The 15,991-nt window shown below is 54.3% G+C and overlaps 1 protein-coding gene across 2 annotated transcripts in view; it reads right to left on the bottom strand.

Moving 5' to 3' along the window:
• Positions 1–15,991, bottom strand: part of CACNA2D2 (calcium voltage-gated channel auxiliary subunit alpha2delta 2) — a 208,630-nt gene that overhangs the window by 23,900 nt on the left and 168,739 nt on the right. For both annotated transcript variants that reach the window (XM_054280705.1, XM_054280704.1), the window contains exons 5-6: positions 7,005–7,049; positions 233–371 (exon numbers count right to left, since the gene is read on the bottom strand). In XM_054280705.1, the coding sequence (XP_054136680.1) occupies positions 233–371; positions 7,005–7,049 (184 nt within the window). The remainder of the gene's footprint in view (positions 1–232; positions 372–7,004; positions 7,050–15,991) is intronic.

The following is a 15,991-nucleotide window of genomic DNA, read 5'->3' on the forward strand; positions in this document are numbered from 1 at the left end:
CTCTTTTGCCTGTGCTGAGCTCTTGAGAGTCCCTGGGGAGGGACACATTGTCACCTCCATCCTGATATGGTGACTCTGCCTTGTTTCACTACCTGTCTGTCTGGGAGCCAGTCACCAAGACCCAGTTGGGGCACCCAGAGCTGATGGTCCCTGGGGCTGCAGTGCTCCAGGCAGGAGAGGTGGATGTCCAGGCAGGCAGCAGGAATGGGAGAGGGTGAGGAGGGGCACTCACAGCCTTTGTAGATGTCCGTGGGGATCTGCACAGCAGCGTAGGAATAGTTAACCTTGGTCTTGAAGTTGTCATCATCAGTGAACTCCAGCTTCAAGGAGTTGGACTTCTCCCTCTCGATCTCCTCTCCATCGGGGTCGTCCTGGGGAAGGAGCAGAGTGCATGGGGTCACCCAGGGTTCCAACCTGGGTGGATGGGGGAATACCTCCACCTGAAGCCCATCACCAAATGTTTCATGGGGGAGACCAGCCCTGCTGGATCTCGAGTGGATTTGGCCTGCCAGGAGTGGGTGGGCACAAAGGCGAGCATTGGTTACCCCTTGTCTCTCCAGCTTGGGTAGCACAGCAGGTATTAAATCAGACATAGGAAAAAAAAATCAAAAAAAGGCCTTGAAAATCAATTAGCAGCAAAAGGCAACTATCAAAGAGCAAATTAAAACAGAGTGCAGCTTAGCACTCTGTCAATAAGCAATGCAAACAATATTTAATTATGGTGGAGAGCCGGCGAATTCCCCACTGCTGGTGCTGGAACACACTCCCTCGCCTTCCCAGCCCTTCTCTCCATTCCCCAGCCCTGCTGCCAGCATGGCACTGGGGGTGAAATCCCTCTGGGAAGGCAGGCAGGGCTGAGCTGGTGCAGGCAGAACAGCTGTGTGGCTGCAGACAGGGGACAGGTGGGAGCTGGAGCACGGGGCCATGTGAGGAAGAGTGAGAATAGCGGTGGACTCACTACAGAGCTGGAGAAATTGCCTCTGCCACCCCAGCAGGAGTAAAGAAACCCAGGAGAAGGTGCTGGCTCTGAGCTGCCCATGCCTGCCACCAGCCCAGCAGCTGGGGAAGGCTGTTTGCAGCCAGCTGGGAGATGTTCAGGGTGGGAAGGAGGGAGAGGAGGATGCTGCAGCACCTGCTCTTTGTGCTCCTGGAGCTACATCCCTGCTGAGGAGGGGCAGGGACACAGAGCTGCCTGTGCCATCCACAGGCAGGGACAGGCAACAGTGCCAAGCCCAAACTGGAACAGACACCTGAAGGGATGCCCCACGCTGTCCACAGCAAAGACACCAGGGAACACAAGGGGTGGGGATGGTCCCGCCCTGCTGCTGTCTGTGGCCCACTGAAAGCATCTCTCCAACTGGCCAGGCTGCCCTTGACAAAACCCAGGGAACAAAGACCTGATTTTCTCACAGGAAAAGCCATATATTTAAAGGAAAACTATGGGTTTGGGAAGTAAACCATGAAGCTTGTTTAGCACCCATCCTGGCCCTCTCCTTGTTTCCCCTTCACAGATGACATGGAGAAATGTCACCTCCCCTGCAACACCTCCAGCCAGCCACTAAGGTGGTGACATTCCCATGACATTGAGAGGGGTGGCCAAAGCATTCTCCACAGCTCGGCAGAGTAACAGGATTGCTATGCAAGGTTTGGGTTTAATTCCTGTTAGTGTCACATGCTGCCCAGCCAGCCCTGCTGTGGGGGCTCCAGCTGCCCAGAAAGATGCTGAACTCCATTACAGCTGCACTAGGCAAGCAGAAGGCAGGCAGGGACTGTTCCCAGCTCCCTGGAGCCACGTCTCTGAGATCAAAATCCAGATTTTGCTCTCAATTTCATTTAAATCTGGAGAAAAGGCAAAAACCAGACTGCTGGAGCCCCTGCAAAGTGGTGATGCTGCAGCAGAGCTGGAACTCCAGTGAGTGCCAGGCTATGGGCTGCCTGGAGAGTGGATCTGCCCCCAGCCTGTCCATGGGGCTCAGCTCTCTGGGGGAAGCACACACAGTATTCACCCCTGCAAACCTCTCTGAGCACCAGGCAGGATACAGAGGTGCCTGCTGAGAACAGGCTTTGGGATAAAGCTGTGGCCTGAGGGCATCTGCAGCACCAAAACCTCTGTTTTGACACTAAACCCTTTTTTTCCTCAGCCCAACAAATTCCTGGTGACAGCTTCCCATCCCTCCCCATCTCAGATCAGCAGGGCACCCTGCCACAGCCCAGCCACTGCCCCTGTCATCACCAGCAGCTGGGAAATCCACCCCTCCCTCTTTCCCTCACGCTGGCATGGCTATTCCCCACTTCATGGGAGCTGGAACTACTGTATATAATTACTGCTCCTCTGTTTATCATTATTCCCTGATCTCACCCACTTCTGAGGGGCTAATTTGTATGCTGCCAGGTTTGGTGCTGTCTGGCTGCTCCCATTCATGGAGCTGTGGAGAGGCACATGTACAGATCTTGGGGACAAATATACAGCTATCCATACGTGGGGCACTTCATGCATCACTGACACCTAGATGGCAAACACACCTGCAGAAAGGGCTGATGTTATCCAAGCTACGTTTGCCCTTTATCCATAAATCTCCCAACCTCACTGAGTTATTTCTGTTTAAGCCAGGCTGAATTTGGCCCCTGAAAGAGGTTAATTTCCAGCCACATGAAGGCAGGAGAAGCTGTCACCAGCCCAGGCAGGGAGGGGAGCATCTGGGATACAAAGAGACACCTTGGGAAGGCCGAGGGAAGAAATCCTGCATTAAATTTAAATTAGAGCAAAGCAGATGATTCAAGTTCTCCCAAATTTATATTGGTTTAACTGTGAGCATCTCGGCAGGCCCCCAGCCAGATCTTGCAGCATTCCTCATCATTACATTTCAAAAGAAAACTTGCAAACATCTATTTATCTGTTACACTATGTACAACGTAACACAAATAGATGCTACACTTTGAATATATTATTTGCTACACACCATTAGAAATCGACTCCACGGCAATACATCAATATGATACATATTTACTGCTTCAGCAAGAAGTCATCACGCCCTGAGAGCTTTTGCCACCTCCGCTGCTTTCACAGTTGGCTTGTCAGTCACATTTTCTCTTCAGCCTCCCAAAATGACAGAGGGCAAAACCCAGGGATGACCCAACAGCTTTACTGGTGGCTGCCACGCTCTGGGCAATCCCCTGCCCCCTGTTCCATGCAGGCTGGTGCTGCTGAGGGGAGGACCAGGACTGGAATGATGAGGAATGCTGGCACCAGGACTGTGGTGGTCCCCAGGGCGTGGAGCTGGGATGGAGGAGCTGGGATGTGCCCTGGAGCTGGCTGGTGCTGCTGAGGGGAGCAGCCTGCCCCTGGCTCCAGGACTGTGGTGCTCCACAGGGTGTGGAGCTGGGATGGAGCCGGGATGTGCCCCGGCACAGCAGCGATGCCGATCCCTGGAGCCGGGATGTGCCCCGGCACAGCAGCGATGCCGATCCCGACCCCGGCAGCTCCCCCAGATGCAGCCCCCCCCTCCCCGTTCCCTGCTCATCTCCATGGGAACAGCCATCACAGCTAATGATGGCTGCTTCAATGGCAGCCCCGTGACAAACCAGGGCTGATCCGGCCCTTGCAGCATCCCTGCCTTCCCCTGGAGCACACACCGAGATCCCAGCACAGCCTGTTCACTCTCCCAGGGACATCCATCCCTGCTCAGTCTGGAAAGGCCAGTGAAATATTCACATCAACACCCTGCGATTCTGATAATCATGGATATAAATGCCAGCCCCCAACACATGGCTGAGAAACTCCCGGCCTGTGCAGAAGGGTCTTTCTCCTTAAATAGATCAGTTTTTCCTGAAATGCAGTAATTTAATGCTGAGGAGGGAGATGATGTGTTCTCCAGCCACATTCCTGCTTTTCCAGCAGCCCAGGTTATAAATAACAATCAGCCTCTCCCGCCAGCCTGCTCCCCTATCCCCCTTTGCCTTTTTAAATCTTTGCCAAAGGTACTGTTTGAGATCTTTCTAGACCATTTATTTTTAAATTACCAGCCAGAGGAGAGAAGTTAAAAAAATAAAAAAAAAAGAAGGAAAAAAGGCAAAAGAAAAAAACTTCTGGGGCTGATAGCTTATCGTGAGGAAATCCAAATGTCACATTAGTTGAGAAAGTTGGAAGATTAAATTTTCCAACACCCTTCATCTGCTGCTGCTGACATTTAGGGGCTTTTTTCCCTCCCCTCCTTCCCCTTTTTGCTGCATTTACTGAGCAGGGTGAGCAGAGAGAGGGGTGAGCAGTGAGGGGGCAGCCCCACCTGGCACAGAGCCCCCCACCATCAGCCCCTCACTCTCAGCCCTCCCCAGGACCTCAGGGGGGGCTGGGGGCTGCCCTTGGGGCCAGGATACCTTCACACAGCTGGGCTGTTTTCCACCTGAGAACACCATGTCCCAGGCTCAGCTTTGACAAGCATCATCCCCTGCCACGAACACAACACAAAAGGTGGAAAATGAATTTATTTCTGTGTTGTTCTGCCTGTGACTCCCAACCGAGTCTGTCTGCTGATTTCAACACTTCTCCCCACACAAACCCCATGGTTCTTGCTAGCTGGGAAAGGTGAAAACTTCACTTCTGCAAACATTCTGACAGCCTTGGCGACCCCTGGGAGAATTTTCTGATGTTCCCATTTGTTAAAAACCACTTGGAAATCCAAAGTCTGTTTGGGAGGATAGTGGAGCTGAGGTGCAGGCAGGATGAATAAGAAGCTCATTTCCTCCTCACTGCAGCTAAAGCCAACGTAAGGCCTGTGAATAAGCCCCAGTTATGGGCAGCAGCCATTGTCCATCAGCACCCACTCTGGCTCAGCTACATCCTGCTCCATTTAAATAGAAAAACTGAAGCTAAATAAAGAAAGGATGGAAAGAGCACTATTACCTTCCATTCAGACTTTCTGGTCTCATCTCTCTCCTTTTTTACCTCAGCAGCATCTTCCTTTTTTTCCCCCATTATTTTTGTTGGAATTAAATTTGCTGTGATTTCACTGGTAAGGAAACAATAGCAGAGGGAGGGAAGTGCCCTCCCTGCTAAACCCCCACACATCTACAATAGGACACCCCCAATTTTGCAGTTTTGCTTGGTATCTCCTCAGGGCAGGACTAAAGCTGCTGTGGCTGGTGAGGGATTTGCAGGGCTGCTGCTCCTTGATATGTCAGCTCCTTTGGGAAGGGAGGGATCAGGGAGCTGAGCCCTGCAGACCCCAGGGACACCGTGCCATGCCACTGTGCACAGCCTGTCCCCAGTGCCCCCTGTGCTGGGAGGGCCCCATGGGCACAGCTCCAAGGTCAGGATGCCTTTTCCCTGTCCTGTTTCCCAATCCTGCCTGATGTGACCAGGATGGTGGGGTGTGACACTCAGGGGAACAGCAGGCATGGGGACATCCAGCTTCTGTCCCCTGCCCTGAGCACTGATAGCAAAAGCCCAGCCCAGCTTGATGGATGCATTAGTCTTGCTGCTCATCCCCTGTGCTGGGAGTTGCTCTGCTCCCCAGGCTGTCTCCTCCTGCCTCAACCACCAGCCAGTTTTTCCTTCATTCTATCCAAAATCCCCTTTAATGTATTTTAAGCCCATTAGCTCCATCCTCTCCAGAGCAGCCATGGCAGGATCCTCTCCTCCCTCCTCTGGTATCTCCCCACAGGCAGGAGGGGAATGACAGGAGACATCCTCAGCTGTAAATGAGTGGCACTGTGGGCAGGGAGACCTGCCCAGGACAGCAAGTGCCCTCCACTTCAGTCCCAGCATCTGCCCAACCTCCCCATCCCACCTCCCAGCCTTCTGTGGCTGCTTCCCCTGCCAAGAGCCCTCTGCTGTCACTGCCTGGGGACAATGACACTGGCAGTTAGCCAGCAACTCTGCTTTGAAGGCATCCATCCATCCTCCTCCCCTCCAGCCTGTCCCTGGCTCTGCTCTGGGGCACAGACTCCCAGGTGGGTCGAGAGGAGAGACAAAGGTCAGTGCAGGGCATGTCACCCAAGCTGGTGAGACCCCATCAAGCCCAGATGCTCCCTCCCTTCTGCACAGGGCCTTCTGGATGCTCTTGGGGTCACCTGCATGTTATTTTTGGATAAGGTCATGTGGTTTGCTGCCAACACCACGTTCTCTCCCGCTGTGTGACTGTCTCTCCATGGCACATCTGCTGCCACGTCTGCCTGGGGACAAGGAGCAGCCCTGGTGCACCAGCACTGGCTGGGGCTGTCCCCAAGGCTGCGCCCTGCTGTGCTGGGGGCTCCTGGTCAGCTCCAAGGACTCTGTTCAGCAGCCTCACACCCAGAGCATCACTGACCTGACAGCCCCTATTTCCTATGATCCTGCAGCACAGTGTGGGAGCTGGGTGACCTGGCAGCAAAGTGGGGTGACCCAGGGCAGAGAGGGGTGCCCAGAGCAGACAGGGGTGTCCCAGGGCAGTGCAGGGTGCCCAGGCCAGAGAGGGGTGCCCAGGGCAGAGCAGGGTGCCCAGGGCAGTGCAGGATGTCCCAGGGCAGCCAGCAGTGCTGGTGGAGCTCCCTGCACTTGTGGCACAGCCCCTGAGTGAAGTCCCCTCGCTGTCACCAGGGGAGGAGCTGGCAAATGCCGGTTCTCTCTCTTGGGAGCCCCGGGGGATGGGGGCTGCCAGGCCCGCAGTTAAAGCACTGATTGCCAGAAATCACAGGATGGCTATGCTCCGAGTAGGGCAGGGAATTAGATTCAGTCTCTAATTAAAGGTTTGCTCTTCATTTGAATTTCAGATGCCAGCTTTAATTTTAGAAACTTTTGCAGGCAGCAGAGCAACCTGCCCACCTGCCGGCTGCCAGGCCCGGTGCTGGCGGCCAGATGTCACCACGGCTCAGCTGGGGACACGGCTGCACACCGGGCACAGAATGTGGTTACAGCCGTGACAAACGCTGTGCCATGACCCTGGTACCGTGCTGGGACAGACTGGTGAGGGGCTCAGCCCTGGGCCAGGGTGGGGCTGTGCCAGAGATGCCACAGGGACAGCACTTACATATTCAGTGTCGGCCTTGGAGTCGTAGTACTCGATGTCTTCCTCCTGCAGAGAAAGGGGAGAGCTGTCAGTGCCAGTCAAGGTCAGGGATGGGAAAGGAGTCCCTGCCCCTGACTCATCCCCTCAGCACCTCTCTCATGCTCCTGGCAGCCACCTTGCTGGGGACTGAGCCCTCCCCAGCCCTGCTGTCCTTGGGACGTGTTCAGGACCCCACATCCTCCACAGCCACCCTGCAAGGACTGGCCATGGCCTGCCGTGCTTCCCTCACTCATGACTGAGCTGAGCCAGAGCACTGCAGGGCCACCAGCCCTGTGACAGTGACACCGGTGTGACCGCAGCCCTGCACTGTCACCAGTGCCCACAGCCAGGGTGCTTTGGCTCTGTTGCAAACACCAGGAGCCACAGAAGAGCCAGGTTTGGGCAGCGTGGCAGGCAATGGCCCTGCAGCCACCCAGGCCCCCTCCCTGCACTGCAGAAACAGGGAAAAAAGTGTCCTTGCTTCCACAGAGAAATGCACGTCGTTAATTTGGGGTATTTAGAACCTATTTAAGCAGAAAGGTCTGCTTGGATTCCTCTTCCCAGAGTGTCAAGACGCGAGACAGCTGATAAAATTCCTGAAGAGGCAATTGGGAGAGCAGCGATGCTGTCACAACAGCATTCCGTGTAGCAGTAGAAAGGGTAATTAAAGGGCACTCAGAGCCTCTTCCCAGCGTGCCGGGACCGGGTGTGATGCCGGCACACGGGCAGCGCCGTCTGCCAGTCAATCCCCATCAGCAGCCAGCAGCCTTCCCGGCACGGGCAGCCCTGGGGTGATCATTGCTGTGTTATGGAACAAGGAAAGCGGTCTGGCCCAAGCAGAAACACGGCCAAAGCCTCCATGGCGCTGACTGCATCCCTGTCCTGCCTGCCCCTGCTCTGGGCAGCCCTGGACACAGCCCTGTGCCAGGCACGGTGGCACTGTGACATCCATGCCAGCCTGGAGAATGGCACCAGTGGGCGCAAGCAGCTCTCTGGGCAGCACCACCCATCCCACCAGCCCGGCCCCACTGAGGGCTGGCAGTCACTGCCCCTCATCGGGATCACCCTCTCATCCAAAATTATTCCCCAGGGTGGCTCACAATGGCTTCTCCCGGCTTCCCAAGAGGTGGGAAAGCCCTGCAGCTGATCTTGGGGACATCAGCAGCAGGGGACCCTGGCAGGCTGTGCAGGTGTCTCTTCAGGATGGGGATTGCAAAGGGCAGTTCCAGCATCTCCCTGAGCAGAGAAAATGCCCGTGGCTTCCGCGGGCTCTGCGACTCTCAGAGATTGAGATAAGGCAGCACCGGGAGGGGAAATAAAAAAAATAGATTGACGCAGCATCTTCCAATTTCTGCTATTAAAAAGCCCAGTCATTAAGGGAACACACTTATTAATTATCTGTGATTTGTTGTGAAATGCTGTGGGGTTTACAACAACAAGAAAGGAAAAAAAAGAATTAATTTCCCTTCAGCTGGCCTTGCTGCACCGCTGCCGGCCCCACGGCTGCCCCGTGCCCGATCCACGGCCATCTGCACCTCCTAATGAAAGGAACCCCCGGAGACCCGAGCACAAACCAGCTAATTTCATGTTTAATGATCTTTAATCAGGAGTGAGTGTGACTAACGGCGGCCAGCCAGAAGGTGCTTTGTTATTAATTTTATTTGCCATTGGCTCCTCCGAAAAGCTCGGTTCCCGCTCCCGCAGTGCAGAGGGCACGAGGTGATGATGCTCGGGCAGGAGAGCCGCTCCATGCTCCTGCTTTCCCCGCTCCCTGCTCCTGCTTTCCCTGCCCCAGCGCTCCCACGGCACAGGGCACGGCACAGGGAGCAGAGATCCTGTAAGGATGTCCCTCCCACTGATTCCCCCAGGGATCACAGAGCCCTTGCCGTGCCCTCTGTCAAGCCCTGAGAACCCCAGGAGCAGCTGGTGAGATCTCAGCCACACTCAGGCTGTGGCTGAGGTTTCCACAGAGACAGCACCAGCGTGGCCCTGGCCCTGAGATGTGCCCAAAACCCTTGCCACAGCCCTGCTGATGCTGGGGGTTTTCATGGGGTCCAAGGGAGACTGGGGGAGCTGGCAGGGCATCTGTGGCCACTTGGAAGCCTATGTCTATTCCAGGAAGGAAGGAGAGAGCCCTCAGAGATGCTCTGAAAAGATGCCATGAGTGTTCCAAGAGGCAGCAAAGGGTCCTACAATTTCTGCTCCCTAATATTTTTTTAAAACCAAATTTGCCTTCTTCACATAATCCTCTCCTCCTCTGGTCCATGTTAAACTCAGCACCAGGTCTGTGTAAATAGCACTGGTATTTCTCGAGCCTTTCAGAATAAATACCAATAAAGAAAACAAGGGGGTGAAGACGTCAAGGGATTTCAAGGCAAAATATTGTCCCTGTCTCTGCAGGAAGCACACACTGGTTCCCACTGCAGGGGCGGCTGACAAGGAGGAGCTGCTGCTCCAGGATGTGTTAACCACTGCCCATCTTCTTGTACCTAAATTGCCAAGTGCCACCTGCACAATGGCACTGTCTGGCTGTGTCACTGGTGGGTAAGTGTGGGGTTATTTCAGCTCCTAAAGTGCAACTCTCAGTGCAACACTAAACCCTCAGTGCAACACTCTGGGAGCTCAGTGCAATCCCAGACTGATCTGCAGCTGTCCCTGCAGCCATGGCCCAGGCTTCTCCAGCAAGGAACCACCACACCTGCACCAAACCCTTGTGGCTCAGTGTTCCTGGGCAGCCCCTGGCCAAGGCTTGACCCAGGTAGCACCTCCTGGAGGTGGCCCTGGGGATGCTGCAGGCCAGAGTCTCCCCAGGCACCCTGGCTCCTTCCTCAGCCCCGTGAGCCCTCCCCAGGTGCCCTGTGCTCCACACCTTCACTGTTTTCACACCCAAACACCAAGCGAAAAGCTGATTAAAAATCCAGGCTGTGACCTTCTGGAGAGCTGCAAGCTGGAGCCTTGCTAGTGGCACAAGGGAGGACCCTGCTCTTGCACCCCTGACACACCCCAGCAGAACAGGTATGAGACAAAGCCCAGGACAAGGAGGGGCACACAGGTGCCTGTGAGGGGCACTCCCCCCACAACCCCTGACACAGCCCTCTAAAAGCATCCAAACAGATCTTTTTTTTGCCTAAAACAATTGCAGCAACTAAAAATAATGCTGAAAAGGTCAGTGTTCTGTTACCTCACTGCAGCCTGGAGATGTCTGGATGGAGGGGTGCTGGCCCAAGCCTCCGAGTCAGCGACCTAACGAGGTGACAGTCAAACTGTATCACACACAGAGCTGTCACCACCCTAAAAACCTCAGCTCCCTGCTCCAGCCATCCAGCTGGAGCCCACAGCTGGCAGGGACACTGCAGGAGGGCTATGGCTTGCTCTCCCCTGTAGAGCTTTCCTGTAAAATCACCTAATCTGGCTAATACCTCTCCTGAGGACCTGTAGGATCTGTAGGACTCCACAGGATTGCTCACTGTAGTCCTGTAAGGGTCACCCTGTAAATCACATGCCCTGGGGATGCTGCAGCTCCCCGAGGCAGTTTTGCAGGCAGATCCTGCTGCAGCACACTGATTTTGGTCCCTCTCAGCCTCGGGCTGTGGGCTTCATTCCTCTGAGCAGCACAGGTGACCCCTGTGGTCAGCAAATCTCTTTCAAGATTTAATTGGCTCTGGAAGAGCCAAATCCTGCAGCAGTTTGCCTTCAGGCAGTTAGGGGGAACTCGGAGGGTGGTGGGGAAGAAAAGATGGATCCCAAGCTGGCACCTGCCTGTTTTCCAGCCACTGGATGGAGCTGGTGGCAGGACCAGCACCCCAGGGCACAGCTTATCTGTGAGGGGATAAGCCAGGTGACCAGAGCTGTGCCTGGCCAGACCCGTGGGCAATTCAGTGGGTGGGGAGAGCAAGCAGGAGCTGGTGTGCCCATACAGCACTGGGGACTCTGCTCATGAGGCCACCTTTCCTCTGCCATCAGCACTTTGAGAGGACAGCGAGTATTCAGGTACTTCTTCACGTCCCTGAACTGTTAAGCACACAGAAATAGCAGCAGCTTTTGCTTATAGCTGCACCTTTCATACAGAGACACCCTGCAGCGTGTCACAGAGCTCCTGCAGCCTCACACCTGGGCTAGGGCAGCAGGAGCAGAGCATGAGCAGGGACACACACACATCCTCACCACAGCATCACCCTGCCAAGCCCTCCTGGCCGTCCCTGGGCATTGGTGTGTGCTGCTCAGATGGTCCTGGCTGGAGCTGGGGCTGCAGCTCTCAGCAGGTGAGTGCTCAGCCTGAGGTGTCTGAGCCCTGCCATGGGCACAGCAGCCTCCTGGCTGGGGAACAACAGAGCAGAGAAAGTGTTTCTGATACACCTGCCACGGGCTGGGGTGAGTGCCACAGCCAGGAACAGGCTCCAGAGGGGCTGGATGGATTCCTGGGAGAAATTCCTACCTGCAAGCCAAACCTGGCTGTGGCTGGTAGGGGCTGACCCTTTGTTTCCACTGCCTAGAGCTATTCTTGCCCATATGCCCCATGATGAATCCTTTCCTAGTCCCCAGAAGAGGACAATATTCATGGTTAGCCCCAGCCACCACAGGCTGCTGGACAGACCAAGAAGGGGCCTGGTGGGGCCCATCCTTCTCCTGCAGCACTGTGAATTCCCTGCATCCCATCCACCATCAGGGGCCCTAGGCATTACCCAGGACAGGTGGAAACAGTCATCATAATCTGCCTTGGCATCTTTTTTTTAAAAGCAATTTCCTCTCCTTGCCTCTCTGACAGAGCCGGGGAAATATTTAAGTGACCTGTCAACAGTTTTTTCATCTCCCCAAGAAGATGTTTTATCTGATCACACCTCGCCAGCCATTCTTCTTTACATGGCATCTCCTGTCTGTCCTGCTCCTCTGAGGCTGCCTCGAGCGAGGCGTGGCTGCTGCTCCCCTCCACTGCACCCCAGTGCCACAGGGAGGGCAGCACACACAGAGGGGCTGCTGGAGAGCCCCTGCCCTTCCTGGGATGGGATGGGATGGGATGAGATGGGATGGGAAGGGAAAGCAGCACTGAGAGGAAAGCCAGCAACCCCAAACCATCACAGTCATGGAGAAGCCATGGATGGCCCAGTGGTCTTGCAGAATGGGGGGTTGGTCAAGCCCCCTCAAGCACCATCCTTGGTTTTTAAGAGGGAACAGCACCGACACAGGGGTTTTGTGAATGATTTTCTTGTTCTGCTTTTCGGCCAGACCGGCGCTACAGGAGCAAGGTTGGTGCTGTAGCACAGTAATTCTCCGAGCGTAATGAAAGCTGACATTATATCAAACACAATAAAGACTCTCAGCTGATGGAGATCATTCCTGAACACACAAACCCATTAAACTGAAAAAAAAAATATCAATTCTACACACTCGCCAGCCAAAAGAAAATGTGATTTGTTATCTAAAAGGGGGTTATAAACACAGCTTCAATGCACTTTCTGTGCTGTAATGAAAACTGGGTTTGAAATGGCAAGACGACTGCAAATTAGAGTATTTGATTTTATTTTCTAACTTTTTAGGTAAACCTTCTACAAGGGCAAGTGCAAGGTTACGGTGACAATCTTTCTGTTCTCAGCTGATAAGTAGGATCTGTAATTAAAGGAGGAGAAAAATGAAAGGAGGATAAGGAGCTGGCGCTCGTCCTTCTGCTGCTGCTTTGAACACAAAGCCCTGACTGCATGGCTGTGCCCAGTCCATGGGAGCAGCTGCTGGAGCCCATGCATGGCATGGCATGGCATGGCATGGCATGGCATGGCATGGCATGGCATGGCATGGTACAACTGCTGCTCCCCCACAGACACACACCCAGCAGTGCTGGGTGGAGCAGCAGGATCCTGCACCTAGAGGGATGTGGCTGCATTTCTCTTCACAGAGAAAAGCAAGGCACAACTTCCCAAGGATATTTTCTGGGAATCGCAGTGAGGAAGAAAAAAACAATTCTTATCTCATTCTCTGCTCCTGTGTTGTGCCAAAGTAGAATGCAATATGGAGATTGTTTACCCAGAGTGATGGTGTTTTGTTTCCTTGGCCTGTCAGGGCCAGGAGTGTGTCCAGATTGTCAGTCAGCAGACAGTCACAAGGTTTTGTTCAGTGCAGTTGAGTGCTTGTGCAGATTCAGTTTACATGTAGTGCAATATAGAATAATATAGTATAATAAAGTAATTAATTAGCCTTCTGATATCAGTGGAGTCCTCCTTGTCATTCTTCCCTTGGTTGGGGTTGCCTTGCTTTTCCTACAGAGGGATCAGAGGGATGCAGCTCCCAGGGCTGTGTGGCCGTGGCTGGGTACCCAGCCATGCTGCCATGTATCCCTGCTTTATCCTGCACCTTTCCTGGGCAGGCAGGAGCACAGTCCCTGTTATTGCTCCTGTCCATCCCCATTTGGCAAACAGCAATCCCCTTTTCCCTGGAGTTTCATTTCTAATGGAGCTTGAAATTATCTGGACTTTGTTATTCCTCATGTGCTTGCAGGCAGGGGTTACAGATGGAGGCAGCAGCATGGGGCTGTCCAGCACTTGTGATGCCCCTGCCACCTCCACAAATGTCACCACTCCCCAGAACCACCCCGTGGTTAAACCCTGTCCCCAGCAGCTCCTACATGCACAGCTTAATGTATGGCTATTTTTCTTTTCCAAGGAAAAAGGGCCCGCTGGGCTCTGACCCTTCCAAGGGCCTTTTCCAACATCACAAGGTGGGGAGAGGTGAGAGGCAGAGGGGCAGCAGGCAGAGGAAGAGGGGAGCTTCCCAGTATAGTGATGGAAAATGCAGCGAGGAAGGAGACTGGGAGAAAAACAACAGTAATAAACATTTTATGAAGCAGAAAATGGCTTATAAAGAAGTCAACTTTTAAAGGCAATTTATGTAATCCTGCCAAGCACACATAAACGAGGGGATGGATCTCTGCAGCACTGGAGGGTCCCCTAAAGGCACAAATAGCTCTGGCAGCCCCAGCACACCTACACATGGTGATGATGATGATGATGATGATGGTGATGTTGGCCTGGGATGCATTCTGTGGCCGGCAGTGCAGATCTGCACCTCTGATAGCAGCCTCCACTCCCACACACTGTGTGAGTGTGGGACACCTGAGACCCTGCTGATGCTGCTGGGATGGGGCTGAAGGTCTGGAAAAGAACCCAAGGAAAACTTGGGAGGAAAGCAGAGCACCCAAATGGAAAAGAGCTGGGAGAACATGGAGCTGGCTGGGATGTCTGACAGGCCACACGGCAACTTGTCAGCGAGGATGGATACAAAGGATGGCAGCAAAAAACTCAGCATGACCTTTCAGCATTTTTATAGCTACTTCTACTTCTGCAGGACCCTTGCCCAAGCAGGGCAGCAAGCAGAGGATGGAAACCTGAAAGCTGCATTGCAGGGTGTGCTGGAGTCCTGGCACCTCTGTTTGCTGCTGGGGTGGTCAGCACAGGGCAGGCTCAGAACCACTGCCACAGCCAGAACTGGGGGCATCCAGAGCAGGGGCCAGCCCTGATGTGCCTTGAAGGACAAACTCTGTATGGAGTGGAGCCAGACTATCCCAGTGGATCTCTGAATGGAAGCCTGTAGGCCAGAAGATTCTCACTGGGAAAACTGGTAGGCCAGGCCACTGCAAAGGGGAATTTTCTGTGGTTTCCCACCATGCCAGTGCCAGGTGGTTGCCATGTTCCTTGGGGGGAGCCCAGTCTGGCTATAGAACCCAGCTCTCACCTTTCCAGAGCTCTCCCAGCCTTCTCCAGAGGGTGAATGTGCATCCCTGAGAGACCCCCACAGTGCAGGCAGGGAAGGACACAATCTCTCCCCACACCCTTCCCCACATCCCTGCCCACCATGCCACTCTGAGCTGCCACCTAGTCCTGGGGTAAACCAAGCCTGAAGGAACTCATGAGGGTCCTCAGAATATGGGTGACCTTGGGGCCAAGGCTACTTTTGACCAAGGAAAATGGCCCCATATCCAGAATTGATTTGGGGACACAACCCCAGCTTGGCACAGCTGGTAGACATGAGGGTGGACGAGCACAGGGAGCAGGGATGAAGCAGGACAGGAGGAAGGGATTGTTTAGGGAACAGGGAGGCACTTTGCAAAGCCTCTTGAGGTGGGAGGCTGAACTCAGCTCCAGAAAGGCCAGCTTGGCTGGCATGTAGCTGGAAAAAAGCAAGGAAACCAGAAAACAGCAAAGGAAAAGGAACTTTCCCCGTAGAGACGGCTCGTGAGTGATGGCTGGCAGCAGCTCCCAGCCGCTCAGGCTCTTGCTCCTGCTTCATTTTCCCCTGGACTTCCATAGCAACCCATCTGCAGTGAGGTTTAATGGGGCTGCCATTAGCACTAATGCAGTGCAAACACTCAGCATCTGCCGGCGCCTTTGGATGGAAACACAGAAATAACCGCGCCTGCCTCAATCTGTCACCGACTCCGGCGCGGGGCGAGGACAGACACGCTGGGAGAGCAGGGGAGAGCTGCAGCCAGCAGGAACGAGCTGCCGGTGGGAAGGGAGGAGAGGAGGAGCTGGGATGCTGTGCTGCTGCCCCTTTCCTGCCTGCTGTGGGGGCAGCTGCAGAGCCAGGGTCAGCGGTGCTGGCACTCGGCTCTCACCCCGCCCATCCATCTCCAGGATAAAGGGCAGGAAAAGGAGGCTCAGCCCCAAAGCCCCTCCATCCCTCTGCTCTGCTCAGGAGCTGGGGCTGCTGCAGGCAGCTCTGAGGCAGGCAGGGATGATGCCCAGCACCCTGGGGGCTGTGCACAGAGCTGGACCAGTCCATCAAGTGTCCCAGGCAGGCCTGGGCTGTCCTGATAAAGCAACGCCGAGCTCTGCGGTGACGCATCACTGCACATTGTTTCTGGGTGACTCGCTCCTAATTACCTTGATTAAGTGGTTGCAAACAGTGCTATTAAAAATATTTTTTTTTCTATGAAAGTGGATTTCTGAAAGGTTTGTGCCGTGAATGGCAATATGAGCCAA

The sequence above is a fragment of the Melozone crissalis genome, unplaced genomic scaffold (assembly GCF_028551555.1).
Source record: "Melozone crissalis strain CALT ecotype California unplaced genomic scaffold, PUWL_Pcris_2 ptg000029l_1, whole genome shotgun sequence".
Classification (NCBI taxonomy): Eukaryota; Metazoa; Chordata; class Aves; order Passeriformes; family Passerellidae; genus Melozone; species Melozone crissalis.